At 38.5% G+C, this 19435-nt stretch overlaps 1 protein-coding gene across 1 annotated transcript in view; it reads right to left on the reverse strand.

The window, feature by feature from the left end:
• Positions 1-19435, reverse strand: part of Mgam2 (maltase-glucoamylase 2 (putative)) — a 90672-nt gene that overhangs the window by 8710 nt on the left and 62527 nt on the right. Inside the window, exons 31-44 of the mRNA XM_047562092.1 lie at positions 18077-18205; positions 16301-16408; positions 14687-14749; positions 13739-13873; positions 12184-12268; positions 10310-10448; positions 9239-9372; positions 8929-8963; positions 8707-8823; positions 7987-8135; positions 7805-7889; positions 7341-7397; positions 6814-6938; positions 5655-5743 (exon numbers count right to left, since the gene is read on the reverse strand). Coding sequence (XP_047418048.1) covers positions 5655-5743; positions 6814-6938; positions 7341-7397; positions 7805-7889; positions 7987-8135; positions 8707-8823; positions 8929-8963; positions 9239-9372; positions 10310-10448; positions 12184-12268; positions 13739-13873; positions 14687-14749; positions 16301-16408; positions 18077-18205 — 1450 coding nt within the window. The remainder of the gene's footprint in view (positions 1-5654; positions 5744-6813; positions 6939-7340; positions 7398-7804; positions 7890-7986; positions 8136-8706; positions 8824-8928; positions 8964-9238; positions 9373-10309; positions 10449-12183; positions 12269-13738; positions 13874-14686; positions 14750-16300; positions 16409-18076; positions 18206-19435) is intronic.

The following is a 19435-nucleotide window of genomic DNA, read 5'->3' on the forward strand; positions in this document are numbered from 1 at the left end:
GTGGATTGGAGATGGAGTTTGGTTCAGGAGGCTGAAAATGCAAAATAATCTGAGTTAAACCCAGAATAGAACCATAGGTCAAATGTGGAGACTTGGTTAGTCATTCTGCACCGATATAGCAAACATGTAGCCAAGAGATTCCCCATGACTGTGACGACAAAGGCCCAAAGCTGAGGAAAGTGGTTAGGGATTCAGGCTTCCAAGTCAGAGAGACATGAATTGAAATCCCAGATCTAGTACTTAGTAGTGTGCAACCTCAGACAAGTAACAGCATTTTAGCATCTGTAGAATGGAGATAACAAGCGCACCCATTTAATGGCAATACGTACAAACACTGTATTTGTGCAAAATAAATGGTCAAAATTTTTTGTACATGGTACTGGACAACAAATTTGACCAAATTATATCGTTACGTTGTATGCATGTACAAATAGGTAACAAGTTCCAGTGACATGTATAATAACTATGTACCAATAGATAAAAGGGAAAAATTGCTGTTGGTAATAATCATCAGTTATCATCTTTATCTTCATTCTTCTTCTCTCCCTACTCTTAGCTCATTGTCCTAGAATGCTGGAGATCCAAAGCCCTCCTGGTGCTGCAGAATTCACTCCAAGAGTTCTTCACCATGCCTTCCCTGCTCTTCTAGGATACAAGTGTACTCCAGAAAACTCCATTCTGACAAATCCTTTATTGACCGTATCAAGCTACCATCAGATCTCCTTTTTATTGCCATATGTCTCAAAAAGGTAGCCTTTGTGATGCCCATGTGCTCAACTCAAAATCAGATCTTACTTTCTTGTGCTCCTCCTTTTTTCTTTTTTTTTAACTGAATCATATCATTTCAAAGTCACAAATGACATAATGTATTAAATCTAAATATCTCCTCACAGTGTTCAGGATTCCTTAACACCCTTTACCCAAACCCCATCCCTTGAAATCTAATAGTCCCCATTTAAACATGGGGCATAAGTTCTGGTATCCCCAGTGGACACCTGAAACTAGTTCCTAATACTAGTACTAGTATTAATAGTACTAAAGATTATTACTATGTTCTTTCCCCATATACATACCAATGATACACTTAAATTTATAAATTAGGCACAGTAAGAGATTAATAATAACTATTAATAACATATAGCAATTGTAACAATAGACTTTAATACAGGCTTGAGATTTGGGCCATTATTAAGTAAAATATAAACACTGAAATAGTGTAGGAGTTGATCTAATAATGAAAATGGCTTCTAAATGACTAATGGGAGGGTAGCATATGCAGCATGGATACATTGAACAAAGTGATGGTTCACAGCCTAAGTGAGATGGACTAGGATGCATGAATTTCATACATACTACCCATTGCATGAATTACTTATTTCTGGAATTTTCCATTTAATATTTTTGAACTGTTGTTGACCATAGGTAATTAAAACAACAAAATGTGAAACTTCAAATCAAGGAGAATACTTTATTCCTTAACTGGTATCTACTTTATTTATTTTCCTTATGGGACTTTTATAACTCCTCCTGTTTCTTAAAAGTCAGTTTTCAAGATGTACTCTTGACCTTTGTTAACATTCCATCTCTTCCCAATATTCAAAAATATTATCTCCTTGAACTGACTACTCTCTTCTAAGTTTTTATATAACCTCTTAGGGAAACAAATAATAGCAAAATCCATATGCTATTAAAAATTTAGTCTTAAAATGAATGCAACTTAAGCAAACAGTATAACCTCTTTTATCACTTAATGAAGAGTTTTTCAAGAATGAAATTCAGCTCACAGAACTTTTTATTTTATTTTTTTGTGCTGGGGATTGAACCCAGGGCCTTATGCATGCAAGGGAGGCACTCTACCAACTGAGCTATATCCCCAGCCCACGGCTCACAGAATTTTTAAAGATTATAAGATTATCCTTGAAATAGCCATTATATTACTTTATGTATGTAAGGAAAACCTGCTAACAGAAAGATTAAATTAAATGTACCTATACCACATTTTAGTATTTAGCATTTTAAATTTTAATTTGTAAGTCTATTTAATTTAACGGGGCAACAAAGAGCATTCCTAAAAAGGATGAGTTTTAATGTTTCATGGACTATAATCAATTTTTAATATATTTTTATAGAAACTTAAATTGTTTTAAGAAACATACAAAGTAAATCCAAAATGTAATGTGCTGTATGCCTACTGGAATGGTTCCTGTTTGAAAAAACTAATAATACCAGGTGTTATCAAGGATATGGGAAGATGGATTCTTAATCATCATTGTTAATAATGGGAAATAGTACAGACACATTAGAAAATAATTTGGCATTTTCTTCAAAATTAAACATGTATTTATCTGATGTGGCCCAGCAATTCCACTCACAGGTTTTTAACCAAGAAAGATGAAAAGATAAGATCACAAAATGATTTATATCCAAATAATGGTTCCAAAAATGAAACAACTTAAATATTTATCAGTTAATCCATGGGCAAATTGTGGTATATCGACAAAATGGAATGTTAGTCAGGACTAAAAAGTAATTAGCTCCTTTTACAACATAAGTAAATTTAAGAAGCATTCTGATAAGTGAAAATCTAAAGACACATAAAGGGTATATACTACCTGATTCTATTTACATAAAACCTAGGAAAGATGTAGTTGTAAAATACATCTCTATCTGAAGTTGGAAAAAAGCAGAACAGGTACTGCCTGGGCCTGGAAATAGTGGGTGGGAGTGGGGAAAGCTGACTGGAGAGCATAGTGGAACTCGGGGTTATGAAAAGATTTCATATTTTGACCATGATGGTGGTTACCTCACTGTATATATTTGTCAAAACATAAAGAACTCTATTTAAAAATGAATACATTTTATTTATGTAAATCACAACTCTTTAAAGTTGATTAAAGGAAAATAATTCTCTTCAAGGAATATACTCTATGAAAATAATCTAAAATGCAAACAGATTAATACTACAAAGTGAGATTTATAAAAATGAAAACCGAAAATATCCTACGTATACAACAATTACAGAGTTACATAAATTATAGCATATCTTCTTAATAGAATATATGAGTCATAATGGTGCTTATAAGAATATTACACATCTAGAAATACATCTTTCATCATGTTAAGTGAAAATAAGTAGCCTTCACAAATTAAATTTTTAGTATGTTTTCAGTTCTAAAATATTTTATTAAGTAATGTAAAAGCCAAAGGCAATATAGCAAAAATATTAAAAGTGGTGGTACTTTTCCCTAATTTTCCATCTTTAAGGCTTGTTAGAGAGAACAGTTCATCCTTTATTGAGAGTATCTTGTCTTCATAAAGAAGAAAACAAAAAAGAAACCTCTAGAAAGAACTGTTTTATTTCTTTCAGTGAATTCATTACTGATGTATGGGAATGCATTTGATTTATGAGTATTGATTTTGTATGCTGATACTTTGTTGAATTCATTTATTAGTTCTAGAAGTTTTTTGGTGGAATTTTTTGGATCTTCTAAATATAGAACCATGTCACCAGCAAATAGTGATAGTTTGAGTTCTTCTTTACCTATTTATATGCCTTTAATTTCTTTCTTCTGTCTAATTGCTCTGGCTAGAGTTTTAAGGACAATGTTGAATAAAAGTGGTGAAAGAGGGCATCCTTGTCTTTTTCCAGTTTTTAGAGGGAATTTTTTCAATTTTTCAATTTTTCTCCATTTAGAATTACGTTGGCCTTGGGTTTAGCACATATGGCTTTTGTGATGTTGAGGTATGTTCCTACTATGCCTAGTTTTTCTAGTGTTTTGAACATGAAGGGGTACTGTATTTTTTCAAATGCTTTTTCTGCATCTATTGAGAAGATCATATGATTCTTGTTTTTATGTCTATTGATGTGATGAATTACATTTATTGTTTTCCATATGTTGAACTAACCTTGCATCCCTGGGATAAAACCCACTTGATCCTGGTGTACTATCTTTTTACTATGTTTCTGTATGTGATTTTGCAGAATTCTATTAAGAATTTTTGCATCTATGTTCATCAGGGATATTGGTCTGAAGTTTTCTTTCCTTAATGTGTCTTTGTCTGGTTTTAGTATCACGGTGATATCAACCTCATAGAATGAGTTAATTAGCCTCAAAAAAATAATAAAATACTTGGGAATCAATCTAACAAAAGAGGTGAAAGACCTGTACAAAGAAAACTACAGAACACTAAGAAAAGAAATTGAAGACCTTAGAAGATGGAAAGCCATCCCATGGTCCTGGATAGACAGAATTAATATTGTCAAAATGGCCACACTACCAAAAGTGTCACACAAATTTAATGCAATTCCTATCAAAATCCCAATGACGTTCTTCATAGAACTAAAAAAAGCAAGCATGAAATTCATTTGGAAAATAAGAGACTCAGAAGAGCCAAAGCAATCCTTAGCAAGAAAAGTAAAGCAGGAGGCATCACAATACCAGACCTCAAACTATATTACAGAGCTATAGTAATAAAGCACAATGGTATTGGCACCAAAACAGACATGTAGACCAATGGTCCAGAATAGAAGACACAGAGACAACCCACATAATTACAGGTATCTCATACTAGACAAAGGCACCAAAAACATTCACTGAAGAAAAGATAGTTCATTCAACAAATGGTGCTGGAAAAAATGGAAAGCCACATGTAACAAAATGAAATTAAACCTTTATTTCTCACCTTTCACAAAACTCAACTCACAGTGAATCAACAACTTAGGCACTAGAACAGAGACTCTGTAACTTCTAGGAGAAAAAGTAGACCCAAATCTTTACCTTGTCCGCTTAGTATCTGACTTCCTTAACAAGACTCCTAAAACCCAAGAAGTTAAATCAAGAATCAATAAATGATCCTGCAATATGTATGATCAGAAAATGAGAGATTATACTCCATTTATGTATGATCTATCAAAATATATAAATGCATTCTACTGTCATGTACAGAAAATTAGAACAATTTTAAAAATATTTTTAAAAAAGAAAAATCAGTAGTCAAAAATGGATTAACATTTCAGAAAATGTGACAAGCTGCAAGACCAGAATGTTCTGTTCCCTTGTATCTAAGTAGTGAAAAGTAACTGGTTGGCAGCATGTGTCAGTATTTCCATAGGAATGTCTGAGAAAGAAGCTGTTCTGATTACAATGGTAGGTTCCATTCGTCCCAGGCAGAATGACCGTGTCCCTGGACTGGGAAGGGAAAGCACACAAAGTGTGAAGTATCCTTTAGGTGATACTTCCCAATATGAGTTACCAAGAAATTTTCTAAACTCTAATTTGTCTCCTGAGTGGGCCAACATAGAAGGAAAAAGATGCCTGGTATGACAGGCTGGTTCAAAAATAGAGCTTTGTCCATGTCCCATTGAGATGAATTAACTGTCAGCCTGATATTTGTATCCACACTCTTTTATCACAGTGAGAGTCTAATGGGGATAGATCAGCCCTGGATAAATCTATAACATCAGATAACCAGTCTATAATAATTTGTAGCATAACATATGAGCAGGAAAAAGTTGCAAAACTTCTTCCAACACCATTGCCATTATTGACAGTAGCAGGTGCAGAGAGATTTTAAGTTCCTACAGTTACAGGCTGATCCTCTAGTGTATGGCTTTTCTGAACGATGTTCAAGGATTCTGGGAAGTTCATACTCACCAATGCTTTGTCCATCATCCCAGAACATCTGACCTTCGGCCTTCCCATCATCGTCCAAAGCAACAGTCAACCCCATAAAATATTGTCGACTACCAAAAAGAAAAGGGGGGATTATTTTTCACTAGCTTGCAGGTTGTAAGAATGAAGAACAGCTTCTGTTTAAAATATCACTTAGCCAGAAATAAAAGTAATGTATTAAATATGCACATAAAGTTCTAAAAAGCGGTAAAATATGATAAAATATGATACTTTAAAGTTAATGGAAACACATTTAAAATTTAATGAAACCTTTGATTTAATTTCAACTTTCAAAAATTAAATATACATACTTTATAAATATACATATTCAGGTAATTTACTGAGGTCTGAATTCCTTAGGAAGAAACCCCAAGGGAAAAAAAAAAACCCTTCAATAACTTTCAGGTAGCTCTAAGATAAAATCAAAATTAGTTAGACATTCATAGTCCTCCATGATCTGTTCTGTTTCTGCTTGAATTTAATTTATGTGACCCCTTCCCTTAGCTGTGCTCCAATTAAACTGAATGGCTCGCTGTTCCCCAAACCCAACCCAGTCTTCAGTTCTTTCATCCTCTCAGAATATCTTTCCCTTTTGTTCATACATTCAAATCCTACTCATTATTCAAGACCCAGTTCAAAGCCCTCTTCCATGTAAATCTGTGCTATACACCACAGACTGCAGGCTGTCTCTCTCCTCCAGGGTTGTTTTCCTTGTTTGCGTATGTCTTTCTTGCCATAATATATTCTCCTTAATGGATGAGTTCATACAGATAAATAGAGGGATGGAGAGAGAGAAATATCTTCTTGCATTGACCTGAGTAGCCCTGGAATCAGCACCACATCCCCAGGTAGCCATCACAAGGCAAGAAACTCAGTAGAGCTCATTAATATTCCCATATTTTTAATGGTGTTGGAGGAGAAACATGCTTCCACCCTCAGGAAAGCATTCCACCACCACACAGCATTAGAGATAAAAGAGTTTCCCAAGACTGACTGCATGAACTCAGGAGGCACTCACAGAATCCAACCATTAAGACCCACCTGCAAGTTATTGATCCACATAACCCTGATAAGTGTGGGACAGCCTTAAGGTGCCTCACATGGCCAAGCAAGGCCATCAAATCCCACCTCTTCTTCTTACCTGTAGTAAGTGTTAATTGCAGGCTCTTGCCAAGGCAGGATGTAGCCTCCTCTGATGTGAAGGTTGATGTGGTCTAGGGGAGCCTCCAGCATCTCCCACTGACCTGTGGATCTGTAGGCTGATTCCTAGGAAGGAGCATACAGGCAAGGCATGGGACAGATGTACAAATCAAATGAATGCAGGCTCCAATACAAGTCCTTCTTTTCACAGAAGCACATTGGAAAGTCAGAAAAATATTGTAAACTTGAAGAGAAAACCCTTTTTCCTTTTTGCTTAAGACAATGAAAATGTAGTCTTTTCTCTGTATCTCCAGAAGGGAGTCTGGTAGGCATCAGTGGGATCCAGGTGCTCAGATTTTGTCTACTTATGCTTTAATGCATCCCTTCATTTACACAAATCTTGCCACGGCTGAAAAGGCAGGAAGTTGCTGCCTTAGAAAATACATCCCCAGCAGTCAGAAGCAAGCGCTAGCCACTTGTCTAGCCTCACCGAGCAACCCGGGTATTCACAGGTATGTCTGTTCTTACCGTGCTGTAGTCATACCACCGGGCGCTGGGGAAATAAGCGCTGATCTCAAATGTGTTCTGAAACACAAAATGAGCTTGTCATTAGTGAGTATTTCAAAAAAATAATTTTACACTTTTAAAATATTTTCTGTAGAATTAATGTTGAAAATAGCATTCTATTACGATGTCGAGAATTTGAGAGTTTTTAGAAATATTCTGAAAAATTCTTTAAATACATAGAAAAATAATCGTTTCTAAAAAGTAAGTTGTAAAAGGGCACAAAGTGACAGAATCGCACAATGAGAAATCAATCATTATTGTGAAGCTTTCATTAATGGGGATTTTGAAAAAAAAAAAAAAGGATCTCCTTTAGACATTCTAGAAAGTAAATAGTGATCTTGACAAGACAAGAGGGTATTAAAAATGCTTTTCCTGTGACTTTCCATTATGATTGGAGGGTTTCTGATGGACAGTGAAAGACTCACGGGTTCCAGCACAGGGCTGATTAAGAGGGCAGGCCCCAACATGAACTGGCGATCTATATCCCACGTCCTCTTGTCATCTGTAAACCTTAAATAACAAGCAGGAAAAAGTCACACACACTGTTGCAGAGGGCAATTTGCAAGCCCTGTCCCGACCCACAGCTGGGGACCGAGGCCGCACTCACTCCTGGAGAAGAGGTCGGACGACAGTGCTGCCCTCCACGTGAGCTTTATGCATCAGAGTGTAGAGATAAGGCAGCAGGGTGTATCTGATCTGCAGGACTTCCCTTGAGACGTTCTCAAAGGTTGAATTCCAGGCCACCGGGTCTTGCCTCTAAAGGGACAAGACAGCATCTCACAGATCACCATTGTTTATAGTATTTGAAAAGGTTCCAAGCCCTTAGAGTCCCTGCGTAGCTCCTACCAGTTCTCCGCTCCTTTCCAACCTGCCCTTTCCCCTGCCGCTGCCACTACAAAACTAGAACTTCTTGCTCCTCCTTTTTAGCACTGATTCCCAAGGCCCAGGCCCAGGTCTAGCTTTGCCCTTGCACATGTGAAGAGAGGTGGATTTCTATGCAGCGCTGGTATATCTCGGGTGAATTTGAGTACAACACAAATTCAATATTCTTAAAAGCAAAAGGTGCCTCTTATGTTTTAGCCCCATGGAGGAACTATAAAAACTTCTTTCCTCATAGGTACTGATCCTCCAGAACATGAGGAATAGTATATTCTTAAAAATTATTGCTAACTCTGGAGTTTTAAACTTTGTGGGTATTCCAAGAAGAGGAGGTCCTGAGGGTTTTTACGCTTTTTCTCAGGAAATAGGTATGAGACTCTGGTGAATTAAAAAGAAGGTCTGATCTGAGGGTACAAAACACCTGGGGCATGAACAATGGCCGCCTCACCCTTGTCCCATTGGCATTGTGGCTCCTGGAGAAGGGGTAAAAGGCCCCCAGCTGCATCCAGCGAATACACATCTCATAGTCAGCATCTCCAAAGAAGCCACAGATATCTGCTCCTGTCTGAGAAAATGAAAAATCAGAGCATGAGAATTTTTCTGTTTTTTTTTTGAAGATGCTGAGACTGAAATCTGGCAAGGTAGGAGTAATGGCTTCGAGATGACTTACATAAGACATTCCAAAGAGACTGAACTCCATCATGCCTGCAATTAGACAACATGGCTGTGTTAGGAGAAACGGTCCTTTGAGAAGAGGAAATGTTTGACAGATTTCTTTCCTTACCATTGAAGGTCCTGGGCCATTCATAATGAAAATATTGAAAAATGGTTGCAAATTAAAACCCATACCCACAAAGAACTCAACTCTGACTGACTTTACTGCCTGACTAGACGATAATCAAGACATACCCAGTAGCCAAATAACACTCCAGTACCCCACCCACCAAAACCAGCAGTGGCCCTGGGAACAAGCCACACACCAATGATAGATTTCCCCAGCTGGTCCCACGCAGCTGTGTTGTCTCCCAGTGAGTGTCCTCCCCAGCGGCCAGAAGAGGGGAATGTGGAGCGGGTGATGACAATCCCTCGCTGGCCAGTCACCTCCTGTACAGCCCTGGTAGGAGGGGAACAAGACTGAGAAAGCACAGCCATGGGACTCTGTGCAACTAGGAGCAGGAGATAGCAGCATTTGGAGCCAGAGAACTTCTTCCCAGACAGAATGTACTATTGAAAGTGATGCCAAGAATCCCAACCACCTTCACAGCAGGACACAGAGAGAGATGCCGGCCCCTAGAGCATGGATTTCATTTAAAAAAAAATCAATTCAACTAGTTCTTTACATGGAGGGAAGAGGAGGGGTGGGGTGAGCTATTTGTGAATCTGTTGCTATATCCCAGTAACTCATGTATGCCATCTTTCAGCCAACCGACAAGATCTCCCTGCACTCTTTTCACTGTTAGGAAACAGGCTTAGCAAAGTTACAAAACTTGTTAAAGATCATTTAAAAAGTAAGGAGGCAGATCTGGCATCCAAAAAGCAATATATAAGACTATAGCTCATTAGTACTATGCATTCTGCTATGCTATGCTTCAAAAAGCAGGTTATAGGCCAGATTTAGTGGTACATGCCTAATCTCAGTGACTTGGAAGGCTGAGGCAGGAGCATTGCAAGTTCAAGGCCATCCTCAGCAACTTAGAGAAGCTTAGTACTGGCTGGAGCTCAGGAATGGGGACAGGGAGGAACAACTGCTCACAGATCAGATTTTCCCTTGGAAATGATGAAAATGTTTTAAAATTTTATTTTAGTGCTGGATGTACAACTCTGTGAAAGTACTGTAACACCACCTGACTTCTCACTGAAATAGGTGAGTTGAGCCACTTAAATGATAAATGTCGTCAGAGGTACTGTGGCCTGTTGGGCAACCACCCTTCATTCTTGACACTGGTCCATTTAGCTGGCATCATGAACGTACAAACACAATGCAAACATGATTCGACAAATACAGAAAACTAGAGAATTATCCGTGCTGCAATCAACAAAAACACACTCACTCGTAGGTGGGTCTGGTCTGGGACCACCCGTACAGGCTGTGCACATCATAATGTCGCACCCGGGAGCCATCTGGCAGGATCTGCTCACTCTCCATGCACAGGGTCTTGCTGCTCAGGCCTTTGTCCCTAGATTCCAAATCTGAGGGGAAATGTTGAGTTATTTCCCAAATAACTTATACCTTCATTCTGACATTTCTAGAATACAATCAGCAACTTTGTTACTAATAACAGGTTCAATTTCTGGGTGTTTTAGATATACAAGAGCAACATCCTATGACTTAACAACATTTATAAAAGGTAAGAACAGAATATGGCAGCAGAAAAGCACCCTTGGCTATATTCCAACTCTATTGGAGAATGCTGTCTGTCGTAGCTAGTTTCACAAAAAGACAAACTCCTTGATTGACAGGATGGGGTCTTCCACTAGGTGGTAATGTTCTCAAGGGAATAGATCTTGTTTTGCTTAATCTCACCAGCATTTGCCTGACATATAAATGTGAGAGTAAGAGAAACTGAATGAAAGAATAATTGAGTTAATGAACACTGTAATGAACACTGTACTACATGGCAGTGACCTAGACGTCAAGAAACCTGGGTCCTAGATTCTGCTTCATTAATTGCTGTCTTAGGATGAAAGGATTCAATTATTTGAGGACTATTTGATCCCAACACCCTATTTCAGCTTGCAGTATGGGACTACCAAGAAGTATCCTTCATGAACTATCTGCAAACACAGGCTGAGAAGTCAGGACTAGATTTTCATTTGTTAATCAAAAGAATGTGTGTGTGTGTGTGTGTGTGTGTGTGTGTGTGTGTGTGGTGGTTTATTTAAAAGTTTAGCATTTGGGGCAATTATCAAGTATACAAGTAACAATAAATGTTGGCAAGGATTTGAGGAAAAAGGTACACTCATACATTATTGGTGGAGCTACAATTTGGTGCAACCACTCTGGAAAGCAGTATGGACATTACTCAGAAAACTCGGAATGGAACCACCATTTGACTCAGCTAGCCCACCCCTCAGTGTATACCCAAAGGACTTAAAATCAGCATGCTATAGTGACACAGCCACATCAATGTTTATAGAAGCTCAATTCAATTCACCATAGCTAAACTATGGAACCAACATAGGTGCCCTTCAACAGATAAATGGATAAAAAAATGTGGTATAAATACACAATGAAACATTACTCAACCATAAAGAAGAATGAAATTATGGCATTTGTTGGTAAATGGATGGAGTTAGAGAATATCATGCTAAGTGAAACAAGTCAATCCCAGAAAACCAAAGACTAAACATTCTCTCTAATATGTGGATGTTAACACACAATAATGGGGGAGTGGCAGGGGAATAATAGAAGTTCATTGAAGTAGACAAAGGGGAATGAAGAGAAAGGAGGGGGACAGGGGTAAGAATGACAGTAGAATGAATCGGACATAACTTCCGTGTGTTCATATATAATACACAACCAGTGTAACTCCACATCATGTACAACCACAAGAATGGGAAGTTATACTCCATGTGTGTATAATACATCAAAATACACTCTACTGTCATGAATATCTAAAAAGAACAATTTTAAAAAGTTTAGCATTCGGTTCACCTTTATCAACATAATGAAATGCATTGCTTGATTTCTTTAGGTTTATTTCATAACACGTCATGCCATTATTTCTACACTTGACTAGTCATGTTTTAATTTGTACTTATTTCAAAGTTATCTATTTGGGATTTTATATCATGTTGAGAGTGTGTTCTTCCCCCACCCCACACACACACACTCAAAAAAAATTAGGCTTCACTTTGACAGTGAGAGGGAAACATTCAGCGTTTTGAACAGGGAAATAATTTGATAAAGTAACATTTTACCTACATGGCATATAGGGCGGGTTATTAAGAACTTCATTGCGGCAGCCCCCAACAGATCCATCCACAAAGTTTGACGGCTCATTCATATCCTGATGTAAGGTACCAAAAGAAGATTCCATCACATCAGGTTAGCGTGGCCTTTGCACAGAGGACTCTAGCTGCAGGACCCTAGCTCCATGGTGGCCCAGGGCACTCTGTTTAATCCCAGCATTGACCAAAAGATGGACTCTAAGAGTCTACATCAACTGCTGTGGAGCATTAAACTCCTTCTAGTTCACTTGGTACTTTAAATTTATGAAGTTTTATCATAACAGCAAAAATATTGAGACAATGCTGAATTCAGGACCTAAGGAAATCTTTTGATTCATCTACTCACATGAGAAGCCCATCTTTGTTTTTCTACCATAGATTATTCGCTATGTGTCTGAAGCCAAGGCCATCATGATCTCCCTCTACCCTTCCTTAGCCCAATAGCTTCAACTAATTCCGATCCTGGCATGGACCAACCAAAGGAGACATCTCACCTTCTGCAGTCAACACTTTCCTGAAAAATTGTATATAACTCTGAAACCATTCTGGAAATAAAACCACATTTTGCAAATATGTAACTTAAATGCAACTAGCAGGAGCCCCCAAGGTAATGCATGCTGACTACTTTATCAGTAGGAGAGTTAAAGTTCTGTATGTCACACTGTCTTATGTAGGACACAGCAAGTGTTCAGGGGCTCTTCATTATTTTGAGTAGTGCATCTTTCTCTCAATTGAAACGAACACCTCACAGCTCTCCTTGTTTCCTTGTTTCTCGAAGCTGCTTTCTCTCTTCACTGACTGGCCTGTTCAGGGTCATTTATGCATTCTCACTGCCTGCTCTCTGTCTATTCATTCTGAAGGTTCAAGTGGTCAGGGAGGCCCCAGGCAGGCCATGGGCTTATAGGTTTGTCTCCGGGTGAATCACAAGTTTCGTACAGTCCGACCCAGACCTGAGCAGCTATTCCTAGCTGACCTGGTACCTGCTTAGGTTTTCAGGCCACTGGATAGTGGGGAAGGAAATCATGACACTGATCAGCTTTCTATCCTTGGAAAAACAGAAATAGAGGAGGCCTTGAACCTACGTCCCAGAGACAACTCCAGAAGCCCTACATTCAGGGCTTTTCAAGCTATTCCTGCAGGGTGACTATTCTCTTTGCTCAGATTTATGCCTTGCCTGTCCCCAGTTCTGTCCTGTACTACAGGACAGACTTCAGGGCTGCTGGGTAGGTTTGGCTAACAGGAAGCACCAGCTAGAGATAGAGGGTTGAGAGTAAGCGACACCAGGGCACTGCTCCGTTTCCCTCGTGCCGTGGCCTCTCCCGCGGTGGCACATCTCCTCAGTGGGCTCCCACTTCCTCCAGAAGACATGTCCCTGGGCAGACCCACAATCATTTCTGCTACTCCTGTTCTCAGGACCGAGATTCCAGGCCAGCGCCCTTCCTTTCACGCCTCTGTGCCAGCACCTGCTTCTTCTCGTCTCTGATTCGAACACTAGCATTCTAAAGAGCAACCACTGAGGGCACACTTACAATCCACAGTCCATCGAACGCCAAGCTCTTCCCTGGCTCCCTGGGGTTTGCATAGAGCTCTTCGATCTCTTTCTTCCACCATGCAACTGTGCTGTTACGCAAGAAATCGGGGAAAGCGACGTGGGCCCTGTACAGCTGTAAGAGTAACACATATTGTCACAGTGGGGTCGCGCTTGTCCAATAAGGGGAGCCCTGGGTCCGGGAAGGGAAGATGTGTAGCATTCCAGCCTGTTCAGCTCAGTGTCTGACTTAACCTCAGTTCTGCTGCTGCTGCAAAGTTCACACTGGACACAGAGTTGGGGAAAGAATGATTTCTTTCTTAATTTTCTTAGAAAAGAGTTAGATAGCTTTAAAGTCTTTTTTAAACTTCCTTTAAACTAGACATTTAATCATGACAACTAGAAAACCAATAGTCAGTATCTAAACAATGGAACTGTAGAGATACAAATAATTCATTTGACTCATCAAATGAAATACAGAAGAATTCCATCATCCAGGGAGAAGCAACTGCACAGTGGCGGGGTTGGTGGGTACCAGGCTGGTACGGTAGGAAGGGCTGAGAACAAGCCCTGCACTCCTTTCAACTGGCTATTTCCTTTGGTGTGTAGGTCATTCATCTATCTACGGGGTTCCTAATATATACTCTTCCTGTAAAAGCATTCAGGGTTTTGGTTTCTTATTTTTCTAGCAACGTTAGATTCAAATTACAACCCATTCAAGGCATACATGTGAGGGATTCCCTTGATAATGTCCTTCTGTACTTTTCCATTAGTTGTTTGTTGGATTTCTCATTTGAGGATCTCTTTCTGCAAAGAAAACCACCAGCAGACACGCCCACTTGCATGAGAGCTGCTTAACCAGAGCTTAGGTTATTTACCCATCAGGATAAAAGAAGTAAGTATCCAGATTTCTAGGGCAATGTAGACCAAAATCCACGTATGACCGTACCGTGACCTGAGTCTCATAATCAAGGGATTCATCCACATTTACATTGGGCAGCTCTGGCCAAACCTAGAGAAAAAGAGGAAATACTGAAACCTTTAGGTCATGGCAAACAGACTATGAGATGTTCCATATGTCAGACTCTCGTGACATGCATCTCTACAAATGCTGGGCAATGTTGGCCACAAATTAATTTGTAAATATAAATCAATATATAAAATCCTGCTAGGTGAAAGTAGGCTGAGATCTCATTTAACAGGTTTTCATAATTTTATTTTTTAACTTAATAAGTAACTCAGATCATTTTAAATATGTCTTCCAAATAACCATCTTTCAAATAATTACTTAGTTGTCTGGTCTGCCTTTTATTTTTGCACATAATGAAATTTCCTTTATGAAAATAAATGTGAAGTGTGAGTCTAAAGAAATAAGATTGATTTATATTCAAAACTGTAAACTCAGTCTGAATACTTCTAAGCAATATCTTAACTTTTGAGGACCCACAAATATACATAACATTTAAAAAAAAAACTCATGTATCAACCAATTTCATCTATAATTAGCAGGATGTTAACTATATACATTGACTGATTAATTCAACCAGGAAACACATATTATTAGGATCTGTATCTACTGAGATTACAGCAGGAAATAGCACCTGTTTTCTAAGAGTTCGAGGGTAATGCATAAGTGCTCCATTTTATGCAATACTCTTTTTGTCTTTGTCCATGACGCCAAAAAAGGAAAAACAGATTGCAACAGTTATGGAGTGCTTCACAAGAGGCAAAATTTGAGTTGGTCTTGGGGTGCAGATATTATTTGGGCCACTGAGAAGGCACTATTCCAAGTGAACTTGGCACATAACTGGAGCAATAGGACGTAGCAAACTAAAATTAAGGAACAGAGTTGGAACCCCTCCAGAGCTACTGTCATGTGAGGTCAGGAAGTTCACCTAAAACACTGTAGCTATAAATCAGGCATATGAAGATGAGGATTGCAGCCACAGAAAAGGAATTCAAGGAGTTAAAGAAGCAAGAGAATCTATAGGACTTAGCAATTCATTTAGATTAGAGACTGCGTAAGCATCATAAGTCAAAGGTGAATGTGAGTTTAGGTGACTGGGAGACATACTTTTCAGAGTCTCTCTCTAAGCAATTCTTTTCTGGGGACAGGGGTCAGTACCAAGGATTGAACTCAGGGACATTCTACCACTGAACCACATCCCCAGTCCTATTTTGTATTTTATTTAGAAACAGGGTCTCACTGAGTTGCTTAGCTCCTTACATGTCCTGAGGCTGGCTTTGAACTCGCAATCCTCCTGTCTCAGCCTCCCAAGCCACTGTGATGACTCTAAGGGATCCTTAACATTTGCTAAATGACTAGCTGGAATACATAAAAGGTGGAACATCAGAACATTTCCAGGCAATAACATGGTACTCAATATCTTAGAGGATTAGATCTGTAACCTTGGTTTCATTAATGTGTATTAAGCTAACCATCAGATTTCTACTAATTCATAATTTATTAATTGCCCAATATATTTTGTAAAATTTATTGAGAGCTTCTTTTAATCAAGACATAGTACTGTGTATTAATTATAGTCCTTTCCCCAAGCCTCACCTTTCCCCAGACAATGTCATTGGTGTCAGGCCATTTGATGAACACGTTGTCTTCCTGTCCTCTGGTGAAGGTGAGATATTGTGTCTCGTTGCCAGAAATGGCTGGGTCCTGCAGTGACAGGATTTAAGATTGCCAAGGTGAGAAAAACGTCCCCAAGGAAAGTCCTCTCCCCAACTTTGATAACTTAGTGCAGAAAGAAATGGTGGATCAAAATAAAATTAAATAAATAAAAATACCACTAATAATTTGACATGTCTACTGGCTCTATTACATAACCAATTAGAATGGGAAGTTGCCCCAGGGACCCAAAGTAAGATAAACAACACTTATGAAGGACAACCTCTTTCAAAGGAAGCAAGAATCTCTGTCAATTAGCAAAGGAACCTTTGCATATTATAGAAAGTAACCACTCAGAGCCATAAAGAAGAGGGAAAGAATTCTACAAAAATTGAAATATAATATGACATGAGTGACATTTCCAATAACCAGAGAAATTCATATCTTAAAAAAGAGAGCTGAGAATTGAAAGAATATGTTAATATTCCTCCATAAAATTCTCGAGAAAAAAAGGTATGCTAATATTTGGAAAACAACTCCTGAAGATAAACCCGTTTAAGAAGATATTAGCCTCAAGTGGACAGAGATAATTTATTGCATTTTCAGAGCCTAACAGCAGGGCTCCTTAAGAAATTGAACTTCTGTATTCCACTAGGATGCAGCCATCTAAGGGGACACTGACTTTCAGCCCATGTCGTTCCTTCCTCAGTTACTCTCTACGTTAAGCTGTTTCACATGTGCCATGCAAATCATCATTATCTGAAATTACCTTCCCAATAATTATTTGTGAGCTGTCTCCCTTCACTACAATAAGTGCCATTTATTCACTGATTTAACACTCATACATGCACACACACCCACGCACATGGGCACCTTCCAAAACGGTGATTTTCAAAGAGCCAATGTTTTATAAATATTTAAATTTTAAAATGAACAAAAATCATGCTCTGATTTTGGAAGCTAGAAGGAGGAGATCATTTGTGGGTAACTACTTCTGTATTTACCAGGATATAACTGTCAATGTAAAATAATAAGTTGGCATTCTGGATCTTAGTTGTTTGTGAGTCTAATAAAAGAGAAATTGATTCCCTAAGACTCACCGTTGCTGAATGATGATACAGCGAAGAGATTTTTTTAACCCCTTGTAGTTTCCTAAAGATGAGACTGAGACATAGCTATTCATCCTGGGGCCTGAAACAGAGGGTCACTTTCTCTTTTCCTACCTTCAATGTTTCTGCTCACAGTTGTCCTACCTCTCCCCCAAAACAGTATTGATTAATTAAATGCCAGTGGCACTCAGCAATAAAAAACAAATATGACAAAGTATTATCTCTTACAATCCATCTTCTCACCTGTTCTTTCCTTCTTTATTTACCTTTTAAAACTTTTAAAAGACAATGATTAAAGACTCACAGGAAGATGTGCAGGGAAGTTTCTTGTACCTTTTTTCTAGTTTCTCCCAGTGGTTTATTTTTTAAATTTTTTTATTTGTTTTAATTAATTATACATGACAATAGAATGCACTTTGATACATCATATATAATGGGGTATAATTTCTCATTGTTCTGGTTTTACATGATGTAGAATACCACTGGTCATTTAATTATCTATGTACACAGAGTAATAATGTCTGATTCATTCTACTATCCTTTAGTGGTTTAATTTTTGAATCATGAGTATAGAAACAGAAAGAGGCATGCAATCTGCCTCACCACCTACCAGAATGAGAATAAATCTCATGCCATTTTTCTTCATTTGCTCTATCAGTATACCGAGGTTTTGAAAGCTGGGGCTGAGGGTGAAGTCCAGCTTCCGGTCCATGTAATCGATGCCCACATGCTGGACGTCCTACAGGAAGGAGGGGATGCTCAGGATCCTGCAGCAGGTACCTGCCGGGCACACTAACTGCTCTGCCAAGCTCTAGACCCTGCTGCTTGCTGCCCCCGCCCCTCATCTTTCCCCATCTCAATACCCGCCACACTGACTTTGCAATTCTGTTGATTGACATTGCTTTCTGATTCCTGCTCGCAGTTCACCTGTCCCCACTTTCTTCTTCTGTTCCCACAACAGGAACTCTCTTCCCTTTCCTTTCCTCAATTTATGTCTCCCCCAGTCTTCAAATCTCAAACTTGGTGAGCTTATCAAACAAAGAGCTAGCTGCGTTCAAGAAAGTAAGATTTCCCTGATAAACAAAAAAGATTGTTTATCTGAGTTTCTTTTTTCCTACAGTAAACTTTATCAAATTAAATAAATTTAGAACTGCATAATTTTACTTTAGAATATATAAAACATGTTTATTATATTATAAATGGAATATATATATATATATTCCAGAAAGATTTAACATTCTCTAATATTTATTTATTAGCTGTCTCCTTCCACTAGAGTAAATGCTTTTTATTCACTAATTTAATATGTATTATTTACATATAATGTATATGTAATTTTACATATATATGTGATTTATATAATATATATAATTCATAATACATATATAATTCATAGGATTTATACCTATAAATAGCATTGATTGCTTTGGTGAAGCAGGTCTATGAACTTCTTCATCTTGTGATTTTCCTAAATTTTTAAATTTGTTTAATAAGTTTGTAATAAAATGTATATAAAAGTTAAGCATAGACAGGTGTCAAATGGTTTTTGATGAGAAGATCATAGCACTTCATCCTCATCTTCCAGTCATTCATTGCCTTTCCGAGTCTCAGGAGGTGAAAACAGGAGAGACAAGGACTGGTGGGCAACAGACCATCGGTAGAGAAGAAGGAGTGCCCTGTTGTGAAATCCAGTGACCCACTCTCAGGGCTTCCCTGTGGAGCTCGGTGGGTAGGCTATGGCTATGTGCCTGTGTGTTTTAGAGAAAGCGAAGGCTTCACTGTAATCACTTCCTTGCATATTGCCACTTTATATCCATCTATCCAGATCCTGCTCCTAAGCCCTGTCTTGGCCAGATGTTCCATCCCACCCTCGGCGGACGCTCCCAGCGAGTCATGGGTGCCAATAACCTCCATTCACTCCACCAATGGTCAAAGGATTTATGCAACTCTTAGTTTTGAACCTAGACTC

This window comes from Sciurus carolinensis, chromosome 8 (genome assembly GCF_902686445.1).
Source record: "Sciurus carolinensis chromosome 8, mSciCar1.2, whole genome shotgun sequence".
Classification (NCBI taxonomy): Eukaryota; Metazoa; Chordata; class Mammalia; order Rodentia; family Sciuridae; genus Sciurus; species Sciurus carolinensis.